Source organism: Hevea brasiliensis, chromosome 4 (genome assembly GCF_030052815.1).
Source record: "Hevea brasiliensis isolate MT/VB/25A 57/8 chromosome 4, ASM3005281v1, whole genome shotgun sequence".
NCBI classification, from domain to species: domain Eukaryota; kingdom Viridiplantae; phylum Streptophyta; class Magnoliopsida; order Malpighiales; family Euphorbiaceae; genus Hevea; species Hevea brasiliensis.
The window spans coordinates 1,995,816-2,013,258 of NC_079496.1; the positions used below are offsets into that span (position 1 = coordinate 1,995,816).

At 37.9% G+C, this 17,443-nt stretch overlaps 4 protein-coding genes and 1 non-coding gene across 10 annotated transcripts; 4 read left to right on the plus strand and 1 right to left on the minus strand.

Annotated features, from left to right (window-relative positions):
- The first annotated feature begins 91 nt into the window (after positions 1–91).
- LOC110633074 (pentatricopeptide repeat-containing protein At3g06920) lies at positions 92–5,477 on the plus strand. Of its 6 annotated transcripts, none has more exons than XM_058144959.1 (4): positions 92–279; positions 376–3,172; positions 3,314–3,449; positions 5,053–5,477. In XM_058144959.1, exons 1-2 carry the CDS (start codon positions 255–257, stop codon positions 3,054–3,056), a joined length of 2,706 nt encoding a protein of 901 aa, XP_058000942.1. In that variant the 5' UTR covers positions 92–254; the 3' UTR covers positions 3,057–3,172; positions 3,314–3,449; positions 5,053–5,477. The 6 variants fall into 6 exon arrangements, with proteins under 6 accessions (XP_058000942.1, XP_058000941.1, XP_058000943.1 ...); XM_058144958.1 differs by lacking the exon at positions 5,053–5,477 and adding an exon at positions 4,586–5,005; XM_058144960.1 differs by lacking the exon at positions 3,314–3,449.
- A 352-nt stretch (positions 5,478–5,829) lies between these two features.
- Positions 5,830–7,566, plus strand: LOC110633076 (uncharacterized). Its single transcript, XM_021781542.2, has 5 exons — positions 5,830–6,127; positions 6,265–6,371; positions 6,474–6,618; positions 6,897–7,091; positions 7,170–7,566. The coding sequence occupies exons 1-5, from the start codon at positions 5,918–5,920 to the stop codon at positions 7,398–7,400; spliced, it is 888 nt and encodes a 295-aa protein (XP_021637234.2). The 5' UTR covers positions 5,830–5,917; the 3' UTR covers positions 7,401–7,566.
- A 121-nt stretch (positions 7,567–7,687) lies between these two features.
- On the minus strand, positions 7,688–10,976 carry LOC110633075 (uncharacterized). The gene is made up of 4 exons (XM_058144962.1): positions 9,682–10,976; positions 9,100–9,356; positions 8,679–8,885; positions 7,688–8,328 (listed from the first exon to the last, which is right to left on the minus strand). Exons 1-4 carry the CDS (start codon positions 10,763–10,765, stop codon positions 8,185–8,187), a joined length of 1,692 nt encoding a protein of 563 aa, XP_058000945.1. The 5' UTR covers positions 10,766–10,976; the 3' UTR covers positions 7,688–8,184.
- Positions 10,966–11,161, plus strand: LOC131179561 (U2 spliceosomal RNA). Its single transcript, XR_009148452.1, has one exon. It is a non-coding gene; the product is annotated as a U2 spliceosomal RNA (small nuclear RNA).
- Positions 11,162–12,428: 1,267 nt separating this feature from the next.
- On the plus strand, positions 12,429–17,227 carry LOC110633086 (translocase of chloroplast 101, chloroplastic). The gene has a single exon (XM_021781554.2). It carries the CDS (start codon positions 12,768–12,770, stop codon positions 17,028–17,030), a length of 4,263 nt encoding a protein of 1,420 aa, XP_021637246.2. The 5' UTR covers positions 12,429–12,767; the 3' UTR covers positions 17,031–17,227.
- Positions 17,228–17,443: the final 216 nt, after the last annotated feature.

Consider the following 17,443-nt stretch of genomic DNA (forward strand, 5'->3'; position numbering starts at 1 on the left):
AAAGTTCGAAAAAACGACCCGTATTTTTGGCGCAGAATCAGTTTGAGTTTGTGTTTCAAAACGACGTTGTTTACTTAAGTTTTTCTGCAGCTCCTGTTTTCTTCGACACTCATCTCTGCATTCCTTGACTCTCTCGTCCCTCCTTCTCCTCATTCTTCCTTAAACCCTAAACCTTAAAATACTCTGTGGGTCTTCTTTTCATTAAAGATAAATCTGGAAGGTAAAAGGCATAGCAGTTGGCCAGACATGCATATATGAAGATGCTTTTGAAGAACCCAGGTAAACTACGGCATAGCTACTTTCTTGTCCCATCTTCTGATGATCCAGAATTCTGCTTTTATTAGCTAAGATTCTTCTTTCTTTTGGTTACTTTAGGAATACTATTCAGCTGTGATTCAAGGTGTTGGCATTTTGTTACCAATTCCAGAAAGTTAACCTCCTTGTCTAATGGGCCTCCTTCTTCTGCATTGGGTGGGAAATTCTTTCCCTTTATGGAAGAGCATAATCAAGACAACCGGAAAAAAATTGGCAGCGTAAGGCAAGGAGTCGATGATGTGTGCCGTATTTTGGAAAGTGGTCCTTGGGGACCCCCAGTTGAGAGTGCTTTGTCAATGCTTGATGAAAGTCCTCAACCAGAATTTATTATTGGAGTCTTAAGGAGGCTGAAGGATGCTAAACAAGCAGTAAATTATTTTCGGTGGGCTGAGAAAAAAACTGATCAGGCATTATGTCCCGAAGCATACAATTCACTTCTTTTGGTGATGGCTAAAACGAGGAAGTTTAATTATTTCGAACAAATTCTGGGAGAAATGAGTATTGCTGGATTTGGCCCATCTAATAGCACATGCATTGAGTTAATTTCGAACTGTGTCAAGTCACGGAAGCTCAGAGAAGCTTTTGATCTTATTCAGTGCATGAGGAAATTCAAATTTCGCCCTGCATTTTCAGCTTATACTGCTTTGATTGGTGCTCTGTCTGGAGTTCATGAATCTGACCTCATGCTTACTCTCTTTCATCAAATGCAGGAAATAGGTTATGAAGTAAGTGTACACATGTTTACAACTCTGATTCGTGTGTTTGCCAGGGAGGGTCGTCTTGATGCAGCTCTCTCCCTGTTGGATGAGATGAAAAGCAACTGTTTTAATGCTGACATTGTTCTTTATAATGTCTGTATAGATTGCTTTGGTAAGGTGGGTAAGGTGGATATGGCTTGGAAGTTCTTTCATGAGATGAAAGCACATGGTTTATTGCCAGATGACGTGACTTATACAAGCATGATAGGTGTTCTCTGCAAAGCAAACAGACTGGACGAAGCAGTGGAAATATTCGAGCAGATGGAACAAAACAGAAAAGTCCCATGTGCATATGCCTACAACACCATGATTATGGGGTATGGATCAGCTGGGAAGTTTGGCGAGGCTTACAGTTTACTTGAGAGACAAAAAGCAAAGGGGTGCATTCCAAGCGTGGTTGCATACAATTGCATTCTGACATGCCTTGGGAAAATGGGAAGATTAGGGGAGGCGTTAAAAATCTTTGAGGAGATGAAGAAAGATGCAGTGCCCAATCTTGCAACGTATAATATTCTAGTAGACATGCTATGCAGAGCAGGAGAAGTTGAGACTGCTTTCAAGGTTCGGGGTGCAATGGAAGAAGCTGGCTTGTTTCCTAATGTCATGACTGTAAACATAATGATTGATCGACTATGTAAAGCACAAAAACTTGATGAGGCTCGTTCTATATTTGAGGGAATGAATCATAAAGTTTGCACCCCAGATGAGGTTACATTTTGTTCACTTATAGACGGTTTGGGCAAACAAGGTAGAGTAGATGATGCCTACAGGCTTTATGAACAGATGTTGGATTCTGATAAAATACCAAATGCTATTGTGTATACGTCCCTGATTAGAAACTTCTTCAGATGCGGCAGGAAGGAGGATGGTCACAAGATATACAAGGAAATGATCCATAGGGGTTGTTCTCCTGACCTTATGCTTCTTAATACCTACATGGATTGTATTTTTAAAGCAGGTGAAACTGAGAAAGGAAGGGCTTTGTTTGAGGAAATAAAAGCTCGAGGATTTGTTCCAGATGTGAGAAGCTATTCTATCCTAATTCATGGCCTTGTGAAAGCTGGTTTTGCAGGTGAAACTTATGAGTTGTTCCATGCTATGAAGGACCAGGGATGTGTTCTGGACACCCGTGCTTACAACACAGTTATTGATGGGTTCTGCAAGTCAGGTAAGGTGAATAAAGCCTATCAGCTGCTGGAGGAAATGAAGACTAAGGGCCACCAACCAACTGTTGTCACCTATGGTTCTGTCATCGATGGCCTAGCCAAAATTGATAGGCTTGATGAAGCATATATGCTCTTTGAAGAAGCAAAGTCAAATGGCATAAAGTTAAATGTTGTTATCTATAGCAGTCTCATTGATGGGTTTGGAAAAGTGGGTAGAATTGATGAGGCATATCTAATCATGGAAGAGCTGATGCAGAAAGGTTTAACACCTAATGTGTGCACATGGAATTGCTTGCTTGATGCATTGGTGAAGGCAGAGGAAATTAATGAAGCTCTTATCTGCTTTCAGTCCATGAAAAACCTGAAATGCACTCCCAATCTTATAACTTACAGCATTCTCATAAATGGTCTCTGCATGATTAGAAAATTTAACAAAGCCTTTGTGTTTTGGCAAGAGATGCTGAAGCAAGGGTTAGAACCCAACACCATTACTTACACTACAATGATTGCTGGACTTGCCAAGGCTGGGAACATTGCAGATGCTAATTCACTCTTTGAAAGATTCAAGGCAAGTGGGGGTATACCTGATTCTGCTTGTTATAATGCCATCATAGAAGGATTAAGTTATGCAGATAGGGCAATGGAGGCATATGGACTTTTTGAGGAAACTCGGTTGAAAGGTCATAAAATTCATGCCAAAACTTGCATTGCTCTTTGGGATGCCCTGTGTAGGGCTGAATGTGTTGAGCAGGCAGCAATTGTGGGGGCTGTTATGAGGGAAATAGCGAATTCTCAACATGCTGCAAGATCTTGGTAGCATCGTGTTGTTTTTTCAGTTTTAAGGGGCTGGTTATTGTGGTAACTTAGCAACGATTCACTCACTTATCCTTCACATACTCATTTCTTCATTTGGACTAGTTGCTTCCTGCAAAGGTATTCCTTTTTACTTATTAATTATACAATTCTCAAAATCATTGGTTGAAAAAAATTGCTTTCGCTTCTGATTTGATGCACCATTTTCTCTGTTGTCTGGTCTGTTTGATTAATATTTGGTTTTGCAAATATACTTGTTAGGAATGTAGAAGATAGTTTCCCCCCCAGTGATTGTACTCTTGGGCTGTGCCTAGTTTGAAGGACGGAATAGCATAATACAAGAAAAAGGACAACTCAACATGGCAATACAAGAATCCATTTTTGTCATGTCCTATTGGTATGCCAATTCCAGATTTATCATGCTTAATCCAATTAACCAAACGCACCTCCAGTGTCATATTTTGGAAGATAGAGTGAATATCCTTGATTAAAACTAAGCAAGCCACCTAGGCGTTGAACCTTTAGTGTCTGGTTTGACCAAATGGATGTGTTTGGCCTCTTAGTAATTTTGCATAAATTGTAATTACTGTTGCTATCAATTTATTCTTCGATTCAAGATGGAAACCACTTTGTATTTTTCTCAAATTCTTCAGGTAATTGTAATGATTTGATGCTAAATTATTTCAAGCAGCTTTGTAAGTTAACATCAATGACATTACCTGCAAATTTTGTCATTTTAGGGCTTTAAAATAAGTGTGCCTCCAGAAACAATAGCGACACATTTTATTAGTGTTCTGCAAGCAGAATAAATACTTTTGCTCAGCATTTACTGAAGTGCATATTTCTGAATTCCAATCCTTCTTGTTTACCATTTGACCTCTGACAAGGGATGCTTGCAGTGCCATCATAAAAAAAAATTCTTTTTTTTTTTTTTGTTTGTTTAAGTGATCATCATGCTTATGCAGATGGTAGTGAATACTTTTTACGATGGTGCAAAAGATGATTTTAGGAGACCATTTGTCTTGTGAGCCCACTAATTCAATCATTGTAGCAAATTACCCTATCTACTAGTGTTCCATATACATGAGCAGAGGATTTAGCAAGGGGTGCGCACAGTTCTTAGGGTCCTAAACAGATCAGAATTGTACCAAACTAAATTTAATTTCCAATTTTGTTTTGGTTTGATTTTGATTCTTCACTAAAAAACTGATTTTATACATATTTTTTTTATGATTTTATACATATATTTATATACAATTAAAATTGCAACACACACACATATATTATCTTTCATTCCTCTACATTTTCTTAATAATTTTATTTTTAAATATATTAAACCACCCTAGAATTTTTAATTATAAGTGTATCAGCATATTATATAATATGTTTAATCTTTAATTATATATGTATCTTTAAAGGTTATATAATAAAATGTATAATATGTGATATGCTATGTATTAGCAGCTAACTTTAATGCTTAAATGATATTTATGTACAATTTTTCATTATAACAATTGTATGAAATTATTTCAGGAACCGAAACCCGAACCAAAGTCTTGACGAATTGAATTAAAATCTAAGTACAGAACCAAATCAAAACTGAAAAGTCAAAGAACCGAATCGGAGTTTACTAAAAATTCAGCATGGTTCCAGTTCTTAAGTCGGCCCTGAATAAAAACCAGAGTTGCACAGCTTTAGATTTGGTAGTTTCTTCGGGTTTTTCGTTGTCAAAAGAGGAGTTAGAGGTCTGTGCGAATTAGTAGTTTCTAGATGAAATTTTTAAGTGTATTTCAATTACATAAGGATTTGAGGTATGATGTATAATTTCTTGGAAGACATACTCTAGTTTCGCACAATAATTTCATATGTGATGTACATTATTTCATAAAGCAGTGCTTTATACTGTAATATCTCAACTGTAGTATAAATTTGAGTATCCATTTAATTTCAAAATTTTGTACTAAAACTATGAATAACACAAGCTTTTATCTTTCAAAAAGAAGAACGTGCCTCCAGTTACATTAAAAATTGAAGGAGCTTTCATTGCCGAATTGTCTAGAACCATTCCTGGATGCTGGAGTTCAAGGGAAGCAGAAGCTCTGGGATTAAGAGAGGCTTTGGCATGATTATCTCAGTACTGATTCACAAGAGATTTACTTTGGTTTATGTTCAAATGGGTAAGATTGGACAGAATATGTGTTGTTTTAGACTGTAAATCTATTTTAAACCAGGGATTTTAGATCTCTCTGAAATGGTTAGTAGACAAGCAAACAAAGCAACTAATTCTTTAGCAAGAGTTGCTTTGTCCTGTGCTAATCCAACCGCTTGGGCTTTTCTTTTTTTCCTTTTTATTGAAGCTAATATTTGAATTAGCCAACAAACTGCAATACCTAAAAAATTAAATCAAAAGTTAATTTTATTGTAATGATTTTTTATGTTTTTCCATTTGGCATGAAATTAATATATTTGCTAAGTATATATTGTAATTAATATATTTTACATGAAATTAATATATTTGCCAAGTGTTTGTCGTGGGTATGAATTAATCCCTACCGTTCATGTTTGCACGACAAAGTTAAGAAGAACGTGCGGTCTAACAGAGATCACCAGATCAACGTAGAACGAATTCAAATGTTACCAACTTTAGAGAATCCTTTCTCCTACACCAATAAATGGGGACCGTTACTTCAAAATTCCAACGTCTCTTTTGAACTTCTGTTCAAAATTTAAATTTTTAAAGAGGTAAAAGTTGCTCACTTTCTACATTTGTCTCGCAGGCCCACGAATAAATAATCTTTCTTTGAATCATAATACATCAAATTCTTCAGATCTCTTCTATCTGCAATCTCCTTCTACAGAGAAAAAATGGCTTTGAGGCCCATTGATAATGCTCTCCCTTTAACACCAGAAAGACCCAAAAAGCAAGCAAAAGTCTCAGTTCCGATTCAAAAACAGGCAGAGTTTGGTGTAAATGATGAAAATAAGGCTCCATTGCCACTCTCTGCAGATGCTGCTATCGATTATATCTCTTCTGAGAATCTCAAAGCCATTCCAGACCCTGAATCCAAGATCCAGGTAAGTCTTATAACTCACTCATCTCAATTGGGTCTCTCTGGATTGAGGGTAGATTTTTCTTATAGAAATTTGTTTCAAGTAACCCAGATGACGACTCATTTGATTGGTTATTTTTCCTTGGTTATTTGAGTTCCTAGGGTCTTGTTGAAGGCTTAGATTCGAAGGATTGGACAAAGGTTTGCGAGTCACTGAATAATACTAGGCGGTTTGCGTTGCATCACTCCTCTCTTTTGCTCCCAATCTTGTATGAGAGATTTCCTCGCAGAATATGGACATGAATAAGCTTTTAATTTTTATGATGAGACAAAAATTGGCTAAACATGGATGTGTTATTTTATTTGTATAGGGAAAAGGTAATGTTGGTGGTGGTGAAGGCCATGAAGAACCCAAGAAGTGCTTTGTGTAAAACCTCTATTATGGCTTCATCTGATATTTTCAATGCCTTTGGCTCTAAATTACTTGACTCCACTACTGAAGCTTTTGATAACTTGGTGAGAATCTACCTCTCCGCTTCTGTTTGTGTCTTTACCCATTTTCACTTCAATTCCATTGTGTGTTGTCTAAATCTGGTCCGCTATAAATTATATTGTGTTTGTTGTCTAAATCTGGTCCACAGTAGATTTCATGTATAAATAAGTGAAACTCATGTAAAATATGAGTATCTGTCTTACCATGCCCTTCTGTGTTTCATCCATAATAAACTGAATTTAAGTAACAATTTTCTGTTAATTTTTTGCTATTGACTTTACTTGTCCTTGTGGGTGCACAGCTGTTGCAGCTGCTGCTCAAAGCTTCTCAAGATAAAAGGTTTGTGTGTGAAGAAGCAGATAAAGCATTGAGTGCAATGGTGAGGTCCATGACTCCTCTGCATCTGCTCCATAAGCTCCGAGCATATGTTAGCCATGCCAACCTTAGAGTCAGAGCCAAAGTTGCCATATGCATCTCCAACTCCGTCTCCAATATGGTAATTGTTTGGATAACTCAGTCTTGTGTGTTGATATTTGCTGCCTACAATGATTATTGTGAACTTATGGTTTCTCAGGGTCTGGAAGGAATGAAAGAGTTCGGATTGGTTTCATTGGTACAAATGGCTGCCAATTTGTTGAACGATAGGCTGCCCGAGGCAAGAGAAGCAGCACGAAATACTGTGATTTCTATATTTGAAGCATATACAGAAAATGAAGAGCAGAAGCAGGAGTCGTGGCAAAACTTTTGCCAATCCAATTTGCCAACTATTCATGCTCAGTCTATGGCTAAAATTACTAGTTTATAGTAGAATGTAGTGTTGTGCTGATGTTAAGAGTTCGCAGGGCACTAGAAACTAAGGCCATTAAAGAAATGAAAAACGGATTCTATTTGCTTTCCAGTTAGCAGATTCTATTTCATGTAAATTCTACTTTTACATGAATCCAGTAATAAAATAGTTCACCTTGTGCTGATCCCATTTGCCTTATTTCTTCATAGAACTCGGCACTTAGTTAACAAGACTGGTGACAAGTCACGTGAACATGATTGATAACCATAATAGATCCAATTCTTCCTCTGCTAGCTTGTTACCAGTTATTCTGAAGGGGTTCATTTGTTTTAACTTTATTCTTTCCAGTTCTTTTCAAGTCCCCAACAACCAAACAAAAAGACATCTACATACAATTTTTCAAAACAAATAGACATCTACTATATACAGTTTTTCAGAACAAAAAGAGCTCTGATTCAGTGGGAAGACCACCACATCCTTGTCATATTTGCCCTACTGTCCAAAATTTCTCCATAGATTCAAGAGACCTATGGCTGGTCAAGATCATTAATCTGGCCAGTAAGTCCTAAAGTCCTAAAATATTGTTGAAGAAGAGAGATCTTGACTCTGAGGAGAATCCATAAGAACATGTCCACAGATTGAAGAAGAATCCAGGTATAATCATTCATTTATTCCAAAACTATGTACCTTGATGTCCCAAGTAGATATCCCAATAGTAAAGGCTGACTTCCTTGAGGTCTCAAGTTTGGATTCTGCCCTTGTTAGGGGATTTATGGAGATGGAGAGAACCGGCTACCCCTCATTATGTACCTTCTTGATCTTGATCAAGCAAAGAGAGCAAAGCCATCTCAACCTCAGCAAATGGCTGACCAGCATAAAGCTTAAGCTGCCCCTTCTTTACAACAATTACCTTCTTGGAACGAGATTTCACTGCATCATGAAGTTCCTGCAGGAGTTCAAATTTTCCTTTATGACATTAGCATCAATTAGAAGGCTCACTGTATGAATATGAATATTCATACACTTATTCCTTCGTACCCAGCCAACAAATTCCTTCGTACACTTATTCCTTCGTACACTGTAGGAATAAGTGTATGAATATTCATACACTTATTCCTTCGTACCCAGCCAACAAATAGTACGGAAGGTGTCATTCAAATGCCATGAAATTTACAAACAAATAGTTTAGTCAATGATAGTTTGGAAGGTGCAAATGATATTTCCATATTGCTTCCATTATACTCTCTGCCCCCGTAACTGGCTTAGTTTAGTCATACAACTGTTTAGAGCACTTACTTTTATTGACAGTGGAACAATGTCAGCACTGAAGTTCCCTAAATCTTGAAAGTAGGATTCAAGTAGATAGCAGAAGTTATTGGCATCACTGCGGTCCTCAAAAGCAACAGTGCAAGAGTCCTCTTGGTTATCTGCCTGAGAAGGTGTTCTTAATGCATAAAGTCCAGCTGGTCCTTCTTGTTCTGTGCCTCTACGCATAAGGATAGCCTGGTATGGATACAAAATGATTTCTTATGAGATTAACCTAAGAAGTTTATTTTACATCAATACAAAATTAAGCAAACGAATAAATATCCACCTATGCACACATAAGGACTAAGATAACTAATATTGGAATTGCACATCCAAAAAAGAAATATAGATCACAACTACTGAGAGAACATTGTAAAAAATAAGAGATTCACAAGTTTCAAATGCATACTAGAGCATAAGGAAGCTTCAACCACCACAACTTTGTTTGCACTACTGATTTTTTATCCCCCATTTTGTAGGTTACTGGTCTCTTTCCAGGGTCTCTGCTGCTTTTTCTTCTTGGTGAAGCTGGGCCATCTAAATTTGTATTAGTTCTCTGGTTTTCTTTTGTTAAGCTTAGAGAATTCTGTTTCTCAAAATCTGTTGATTTCCATGACTTTGTTACTTCACTTGACAATCTTCCTTTCCTATTCTCCTGGACAGCACCTAAAATTTTTTTACAAAACAACCCAGGTTTATACAGAGTTTTAACGGAAAATTATTATCAATATCAGATAGAAAAGTGACAAATGTGATGTTCAGAATCTTCAAAATCTCCTCTTAATATGTAAAATCAAAACCTACCTCGAAGTAATAATTTTGCATCATAAGCCCAAAATACCCAAAACTCTACAATACTACAGAATCTGCATTCCCATATCAATAAATATAAAAGCATTGATAAATGGAAATTTCGAAGAACAGTCACCATTTACATGAAAACATAAATAAATGTGTAAATCATGCACCACCATGTCTTTATTTACATTACCGGACTGTATTTCCTTCAGCAAATCTTTGTTTTCCGTCTCTAACTTGTTGCCATCTTGTGACAAATTCAGCTGAACACCAGTGACTTTCCCTCCGCTATCTATTTTCATAGTCCCCGAATCAATGTCTCTAGATTCCCCATTTGGATGACTTCCATTCATGCTATTCGAACCTGAAAATCCCTTCGGACTACTCCTTGAGTTCATTGAAGGGCTTTTAAACTTAAACTTTTTCTTGAACCTCAATGCTTTGTGATCCTCTTTTGGGACCAAACTATTATCGCTAAGCTCTTCTTCTTCTTCTTCTTCATTCCCAAAAAGGCCCAAATAATTCATAAATGATTCAGGCAACTTTTCTCTCTTGGAATTTAATCTCTTCTCCAATTTAACCAATCTTGCTCCAATCTCCTTTTCAATGTCAGTTTCTTCATTACCCTCTTTCCTCTCCCTTTTCTCCTTCTCCCTCGCCTCCCTTGCCATAGCCCTAATTTCACTGATTCTCTCTTCCTGATCAATGTCATCAAAGTAAGCCACATTGCTGCTTCCATTCAGCAATATACTCCCTTTACCAGCCAAATTATCCACTCTCTCTTCTTTCTTAGATGAACTGGAGTTCCCCAGCACCCAAACTGCAAAGATTGTAACCCCAACCAAATAACCACAGAATTTCAAGAGGGACTTGGCATAAATTTTACCATTAATGCCACTATATTCTCCAGCAGTGCCTATTGTCTCCGATAAACCAAATTCTTCAAACCTATCCTTTTCTCCAGGGAGAGGACTTCTGCTGGATATTTCATCGGATGGAGCATCCAAAACGGGGTCGTAATCAGGTGGGAACGGAATGGGAATGGGGACTGTGTGTTCTACTGGAACTATCTGAGGAAGAGGAGCGGGGGTGAAGGGTTTAGTTAACGTTTTGAGGATTTTGGGGCGCAAGTGGTTTTTCCTGTTTGTGCGTTTAGATGGAAATGGAATAGAAACAGAAGATGAGAGGAGTGGGCTTAGTCGGAATCTGTGAATGGTTGCGGAGGTGACTTTGGGTGGCGCGTAGAAAGAGAAGGTAGCGCGGTATGCACCCGTCATCGGAAACGGAGGAACAGGCAAAGAGTTGTATAGGTTTTAGGTTTGAAAGCTTTTACATGACATCCGTCTAGAGTTTGCTGCTCAGGCCCAGGCAGAACCAAATGGGCTATAGCTATAAAGCAAATTCCCACATCGAAACAATAAGACCATGAGAGCGGGGACATGGCATATAAATGAAGAAACTCAATAAGCTTAAAAGCATACCTTTCTCGGCCTTTTGGCTAAGATCAAGTGTAGTATCTGTTCTTATCAGTTTAATATCTGATACGTGAGCCATTGGCTCACATGATATTAAATTAATTTTTTTAGGGGGAGGTCCCACTACAGTAGCTTGCTGCTGGGGTTCTCGCGCGTCGCCTCTGCGTTGCACTACAGCCGAGGCCTGGCGCCCCCCGCCAATTCTAGTCAAAGGTATATATTGCATGGTTAGCTGTCGGTAGTTGTACTTAAGAGATGTAAGATATTTAGAATATGTTAATTAACATATTAATTGAAAAGTATTTAAAATTAAATTTAATAAATTTTATCTAAAACTATATGAGCGTTTATTTTATTACTACATTGCTGCGGAAGTTTCAAAGTACAAAATAAATATGGTGACTTTCCCAATCGTCTTAGCCTCAGGATAAAATATGGGAGGGGATAAATTTTTTTTTTCTCTTTTATTTATACTTACTTTTTATGGTTGGAAAGAGAGTACAAAAGAAAATAATTAAAATTATAATTTTTTTATTTAAAAAATTATATTTATATTATTTTTTGTATCATTTTGAAAAAATATTTAAATAAGCTATATATTTTTAAATTATACTTCCAAATCTCAGTTCATGCGATATAAAATAGGAGTTCCTACAGTGTATTTATTCATATATTCTCTACATTCAATATAATAACTTGAAGGGGATAATAATGAATGATCTTCCAGAAAAAAGAGATTATGATGACGTGGCAAAATCTGAAGAAAGGATCAGAGTGCAAAATGGAGAAAATATAGAACCGTACGCTTCTCACCTTTGCTTCTCTCCAAAAAGAGAGAAAATAACTAGGGAATAATATTGGATATTTTCCTTCCCTCCCTTGTTTCCTCCGCTTATCCAAACAAGGGAAAGTTCATATTTCTTTTTTTTTTTTCTTTCCATCCATCGAAACAAGCTTTAAAAGTCACGAGATCTATATGAAAAAAATTAATATAATTAATTATATGAAAAAAATTAATATAATTAATTATATGAAAAAAATTTTATAATTAATTATTATATGAAAAAAATATTATTACAAAAGTCTTTTGAAATAAATTATAAATTTATATTAAAAATAAAATAATTTTACTCTTTTAGAATCAAGTAATCATATAACACTAAAATTTTTACAAAAGAAGACAATCTTTCTATGAGCTAACCGCTTTCCAGCTGCTTCTTTTTAAACTTAATGCAAAGAAGATTTAGCTACTAAAAAAATATTTATTAAAAAAAAAAAAAAAGAAGATGGCTTTTGTTTCACCTCAGCGAGCATATGTTTAATTAATTTTAAATTGTACATTTAGATTATAATAATACAAAACACAAAGCAGTCAAATAAAGTCTGCTTTAAATAATGAAGCCGCCTCACTTGATTTTCTTGTTAATCATCCATTCTTGGTGAGTGGTGACTGCTAAAAATAATTAAAAAAAATTAAGGCTAAGAGCTGAATCGCCTGGAATGGAAGCAGGCGTGGATGGTTCTTGGACTTGGTGTGTAGGACCAAACATAATGATCACAAGAGACAAAACTAGAATCTCTGTACGATCTTTTATCTATTGCATGATCTTTCACAAGACTCCAAAATGGAATCCCTCCTTGTTAAACAAACAAGAACCCATGATCCGCGTTGATGGCTCCCTCTTTCCCAATGACCCCAATGTAACACCAACCATAAACCCAAGATTCAAGAATCATTACAACCCAACAAAAAGCTACTCCCTTTTCTTTTCTCGGTTTCTGAGAAAAACAAGAGCTTCAGGCCATGGCCTCAATGCGTCGTGTTTCTCTTTGCAAGGCACAAGGGTCCCCTTCTTTTTCCACCTCATTGTTATCATCGCCTACGGGTTCTCTTCCTATCCGAGCTCCTATTACCCCTGGCAATGATTCTTCTGAGTTTGAATATAATAGTCATACTGACCAGGCTTATAGTTATACTAGCAGTAGTATTGATAATGGGTCTGAGTCCGAGGAGTATGTTAGTGGTGAGGAGTTTGAAAGTGCATCAGAGAAGCTTTTTGCAGGTGACCCAGATGAGGAAAACCCTGAGGAGAGTAACTTTTTGGACAAATATCAACTGTCTAGGCCTTTTGTACCCAACTCAGATGAAGAAAGTTTGGGAAATTCCGTTATAGACGAGGAGGAGAGAGGTGTTACTGATGAGCATAACCCTGTTGTTGAATCCGATTGTCCCGGTATGCAGCGAGTTATGCCTGTTGCCCAATTGTCCATGGATGACGATGTTTTTGAGGATTTAATGCGTGATGAGGGACTGATGAGTGGTGAAACGGGAGATGGCAAGTTTTCAGCTATTGCTAGTGCACCTAGAGTCAAAGTGTCGGCTGCTGAAGAGGATAAAGTTGAGTTATTGGTGAAAAGAGATTCATCTATTGTGAACGAGATTGAGTTGCTACCAATTGGAGATTATGAGGATTTGGTTTCTGGCAATTCTTTTGGAGCAGAAGACCATGGTGTTCCAGGTAAAGAAGATGGTAAATTTGCAGGAAAAGGATCTCCTAATGGTGCTGTTTCGGTTGAATTGACCAAGGATGATTCCCATGTGGTTATATCGGAAGCTGAAGTTGAGCCTTCGGTGGAAAATAAAGAGAATTCAGAAATGAAAGAAAGATTTAAGCATGTTGTTGATGATCCTTTTTCAGTTGATTTGGTTGAGGATGATGGTCAAGTCGTTGTACCAGAGGCTCCTATTGAGTTTTCCATGGAGAGCAAAGATGGAGTCTTGGAGAAAAATTCTCAAATGGGTGACGATGCTAAGCAATTTCTTGAAGAAAGGTTGCAACTTAACAATTTGGAGCAGGGAAAGAATGATTTTATAAATCATGTATCTGATCTATGCGGTGCCAGCCAGATAAAGGAACAGATTGCTGAAGAAATTAATGGTTGTGGTGATTCCTATGAGAGTGAGTTGAATCAAGCTGATAACATTTTGCCAGATATAGGAGAACTGAAGGTTGATGCTGTCCTGATAAAGCAACAGATGAGTGAAAAAGTCAAGAGTTTTAACAATACCTTTGTTAATGTAGTTAACCCTGATGATGAGTCCATTCAGCAACTTGTGTCAGAACCTCAAGAAGTGAAAGTGGATGTCATGGGAGTGGAGGCAAAAAATGCTACAGATTTCGTGAAGGGTGATCAGGGCTGTGTCTTCAATAGAAGTCTTGCTCTTGATAAAGGCAGTGAGGGTGAGAAACTAGACCGTAAGTGTAAATCGGGGCCCGAAACTGCTATGAAAGTTGAATCTCTTGCACTTGAAGATGCCATCAGAGTTGAATCTGGAGATAATGCATTTGAGATTAATGAAATTCAGACTCTGGATTTGTTGGGGAATGGTGATTTGCCTGAAATATCTGGAGATGATAAATTGGGAGAAGCCTCTCAGGGAGATACGAATTCCCTTGGTATTAGAGATGAAGCAAACCATGATTCAGAAAAGATAGGAGGGCAAAAAGGTTTGCTTTCTGAAGAAGATATTGAAGAATTGATATTTGGAGGCTCTGGGAGTGTTGAGAATATCATAGGTGAATTGCAGAAAAGTTCAGCCTCCTCTCCTTTTCCAGTGGCTGATGATTTCCATGATCATCAAGAGGGAATTGATGGGCAGACTGTTCCCGACTCAGATGAAAAATTGGAGACAGATAAGGAGCATGAAACAAAGGAAGTATTTGACTCTGCTGCATTGGCTCTTTTGAAAGCAGCAACTGGAGTTGAGTTGGATGGAGACAGTATCGCTGCAACTTCTGCTGATTCCAGAGTATTTTCTGTTGGGCATCCTGCTGGTTCAGGTTCCAAATTTGACACTACAAACCTAGCTTCACAATCGGGTATGGTCAAGGATGTTGTGAATAATAATACAGGTGAGGAAGAACAGAAGATGATTGAAAAGATACAACACATTAGGGTGAAGTTCTTGAGGCTTGTCCAGCGACTTGGACATTCTCCTGAAGATTCAATAGTTGCACAAGTGCTACACAGGTTGGTCCTAGCTTCAGGTTTGCATGTTAGCCAAGAATTTACCCTCGAAGATTCTAAGAAAATGGCCACGCAGCTTGAAGCTGAGGGCAAAGATGATTTAGACTTCTGTTTGAACATTTTAGTTATTGGAAAAAGTGGAGTGGGGAAAAGTGCAACCATTAATTCTATTTTTGGCCAGAAGAAAGTCATGATCAATGCATTTGAACCTGCCACAACTAGAGCTGAGGAGATTGTGGGAGCAATAGATGGCGTTAGGATCAGAATCCTTGACACCCCAGGTCTCAGATCCCCTGTGAAGGAAGAAGCTACCAACAGGAAAATATTAGTATCTATAAAGAAGATAACGAAGAAGTTCCCTCCAGATGTTGTCCTTTATGTTGATCGGCTAGATGATCACACAAGAGACCTTAATGATTTTCTATTGTTAGCGTCACTCACAAATTCTCTCACTCCATCAGTATGGCGAAACGCCATTGTCACCCTGACCCATGCAGCGGCTACTCCTCCTGATGGGCCATCTGGATCACCGTTAAGTTTTGAGGTGTTTGTTGCTCAACGATCGCACAGTGTTCAGCAGGCTATCAGCCAAGCAGTTGGTGATCTGCGTCTAATGTATCCAAGTATGAGGCATCCAGTATCTCTTGTTGAGAATCATCCGTTGTGTGAAAAGAACAAACAAGGACAAAGAATCCTCCCTAATGGACAAAGTTGGAGATCCCAATTATTACTTTTGTGCTACTCATTGAAGATTTTATCAGAAGTGAGTTCTATAACCAAGCCTGTAGATCCTTTTGATTACAATAAGCTGTTTGGCTTACAGCTACGTCCTCTGCCTCTGCCCCACTTGGTGTCATCTCTATTGCAGTCTCGCCCTCATCCAAAACTCACTGCTGGGCAGGGTGGTGATGATGATGATTCAGATATGGATTTATTTGATTCCGATGAAGAAGATGAGTATGATCAACTTCCATCTTTCAAGCCTTTGAAGAAATCTCAGGTTCATAAGCTTAGCAGAGTGCAAAGGAAAGCATATTTTGATGAGTATGATTATCGGGTGAAACTCCTTCAAAAGAAGCAGTGGATAGAGGGGGTGAAAAAGTTGAAGGAGCTCAAGAAGAAAGGCAAAGATAGTAGAAGTGATCGTGACTACACTGGGGAAGATGTAGACCAGGAAGATGGAGGTCCAGCAAGTGTGCCAGTTCCCATACCCGAATTCGTCCTCCCGCCTTCGTTTGACAGTGACAGTCCTTCTTATAGGTACCGAATGTTGGAGCCTACATCACAGCTTCTTGTGAGACCAGTTCTGGACTCACAAGGCTGGGACCATGACTGTGGGTATGATGGTGTTAGTCTTGAAAGAAATCTTGCTATTGCTGGTCAGTTCCCAGGTGGATTTGCTGTTCAAATCACAAAGGACAAGAAAGAGTTTAATATCCACTTAGATTCCTCAATTTGTGTAAAGCATGGAGAAAATAGATCAACAATGGCAGGATTTGACATCCAGACTATTGGAAGGCAGCTTGGATATATCCTCAGAAGCGAAACCAAATTCAAGAATTTTAAGATAAACAATACTTCTGCTGGGATATCCATTGCTTTGCTGAGCAAAAATGTGGCCACAGGACTGAAAATTGAGGACCAGATTGCTATTGGAAAGCGCTTGGCTTTGGTGGGAAATGCTGGGGCTGTAAGATCTGGAGGTGATACAGCATATGGAGCCAACTTCGAAGTTCACCTCAAGAGCAAAGATTTTCCTGTAGAGCAGGAACAATCCACATTAGGCTTGTCTCTGATGAATTGGAGAGGTGATTTGGGTGTACTGGCCAACTTAGACTCTCAGTTCTCCATTGGTCGGAATTCAAAAATGGCTATCCATGTTGGAATGAATAACAGGCAAAGTGGACAGATCACCATCAAGACCAGTAGCCCAGAACTGCAAGTTGCCGTCGTCAGTATTATTCCAATGGCAATATCCATCTTAAAGAGTATTTACCCTGGTGATGCTGCAAGAAACTCAAATATGCTGCATCATTAGGGGTGCTTCTATGGCATCTACTATTCTCAGTAGCCAGTTGGATTTTGAAGGGTTAAACATTCAGCAAGGGCTAGTTATCAATTTACTGGCCTTGATTATCATGACAACTATGCTCAATCAGCAGGACATTTTAAGTTAATTTTGTAGATTTGATGAGCTGTTAAATAATGAGATGAAGCCTGCCTATAGATGTGTTATGATTTTAGCTTATTTATATAATTTCTTATTATCTGTCTTAATAATTACAATTGCATACCAAGATGCAGAACAAGAATGAAAGGAGAGAGAGCAATGGTTCTTACTTATAATGGCAGCAATTTCTGATAGAGTGCTGTGTTTCTTATGAACTTCAAATGTTATGAAAGAATAAAGATGAGTTAAGAATGGCTGGAATTTCTTGCATCCTTGGCAGG

Bases quoted from the DNA above. Each gene is read 5' to 3' on its own strand.
- LOC110633074 (XM_058144959.1), top strand. From the start codon at position 255: ATGAAGATGCTTTTGAAGAACCCAG. The intron at 280-375 runs GTAAACTACGGC...TGGTTACTTTAG, and splicing joins GATGCTTTTGAAGAACCCAG to GAATACTATTCAGCTGTGAT.
- LOC110633076 (XM_021781542.2), top strand. From the start codon at position 5,918: ATGGCTTTGAGGCCCATTGATAATGCTCTCCCTTTAACACCAGAAAGA. The intron at 6,128-6,264 runs GTAAGTCTTATA...TTGAGTTCCTAG, and splicing joins ACCCTGAATCCAAGATCCAG to GGTCTTGTTGAAGGCTTAGA. The intron at 6,619-6,896 runs GTGAGAATCTAC...GTGGGTGCACAG, and splicing joins CTGAAGCTTTTGATAACTTG to CTGTTGCAGCTGCTGCTCAA.
- LOC110633075 (XM_058144962.1), bottom strand. From the start codon at position 10,765: ATGACGGGTGCATACCGCGCTACCTTCTCTTTCTACGCGCCACCCAAA. The intron at 8,886-9,099 runs GTATGCATTTGA...TATCCATACCAG, and splicing joins TGAAGCTTCCTTATGCTCTA to GCTATCCTTATGCGTAGAGG. The intron at 8,329-8,678 runs GTAAGTGCTCTA...GAACTCCTGCAG, and splicing joins TTGTTCCACTGTCAATAAAA to GAACTTCATGATGCAGTGAA.
- LOC110633086 (XM_021781554.2), top strand. From the start codon at position 12,768: ATGGCCTCAATGCGTCGTGTTTCTCTTTGCAAGGCACAAGGGTCCCCT.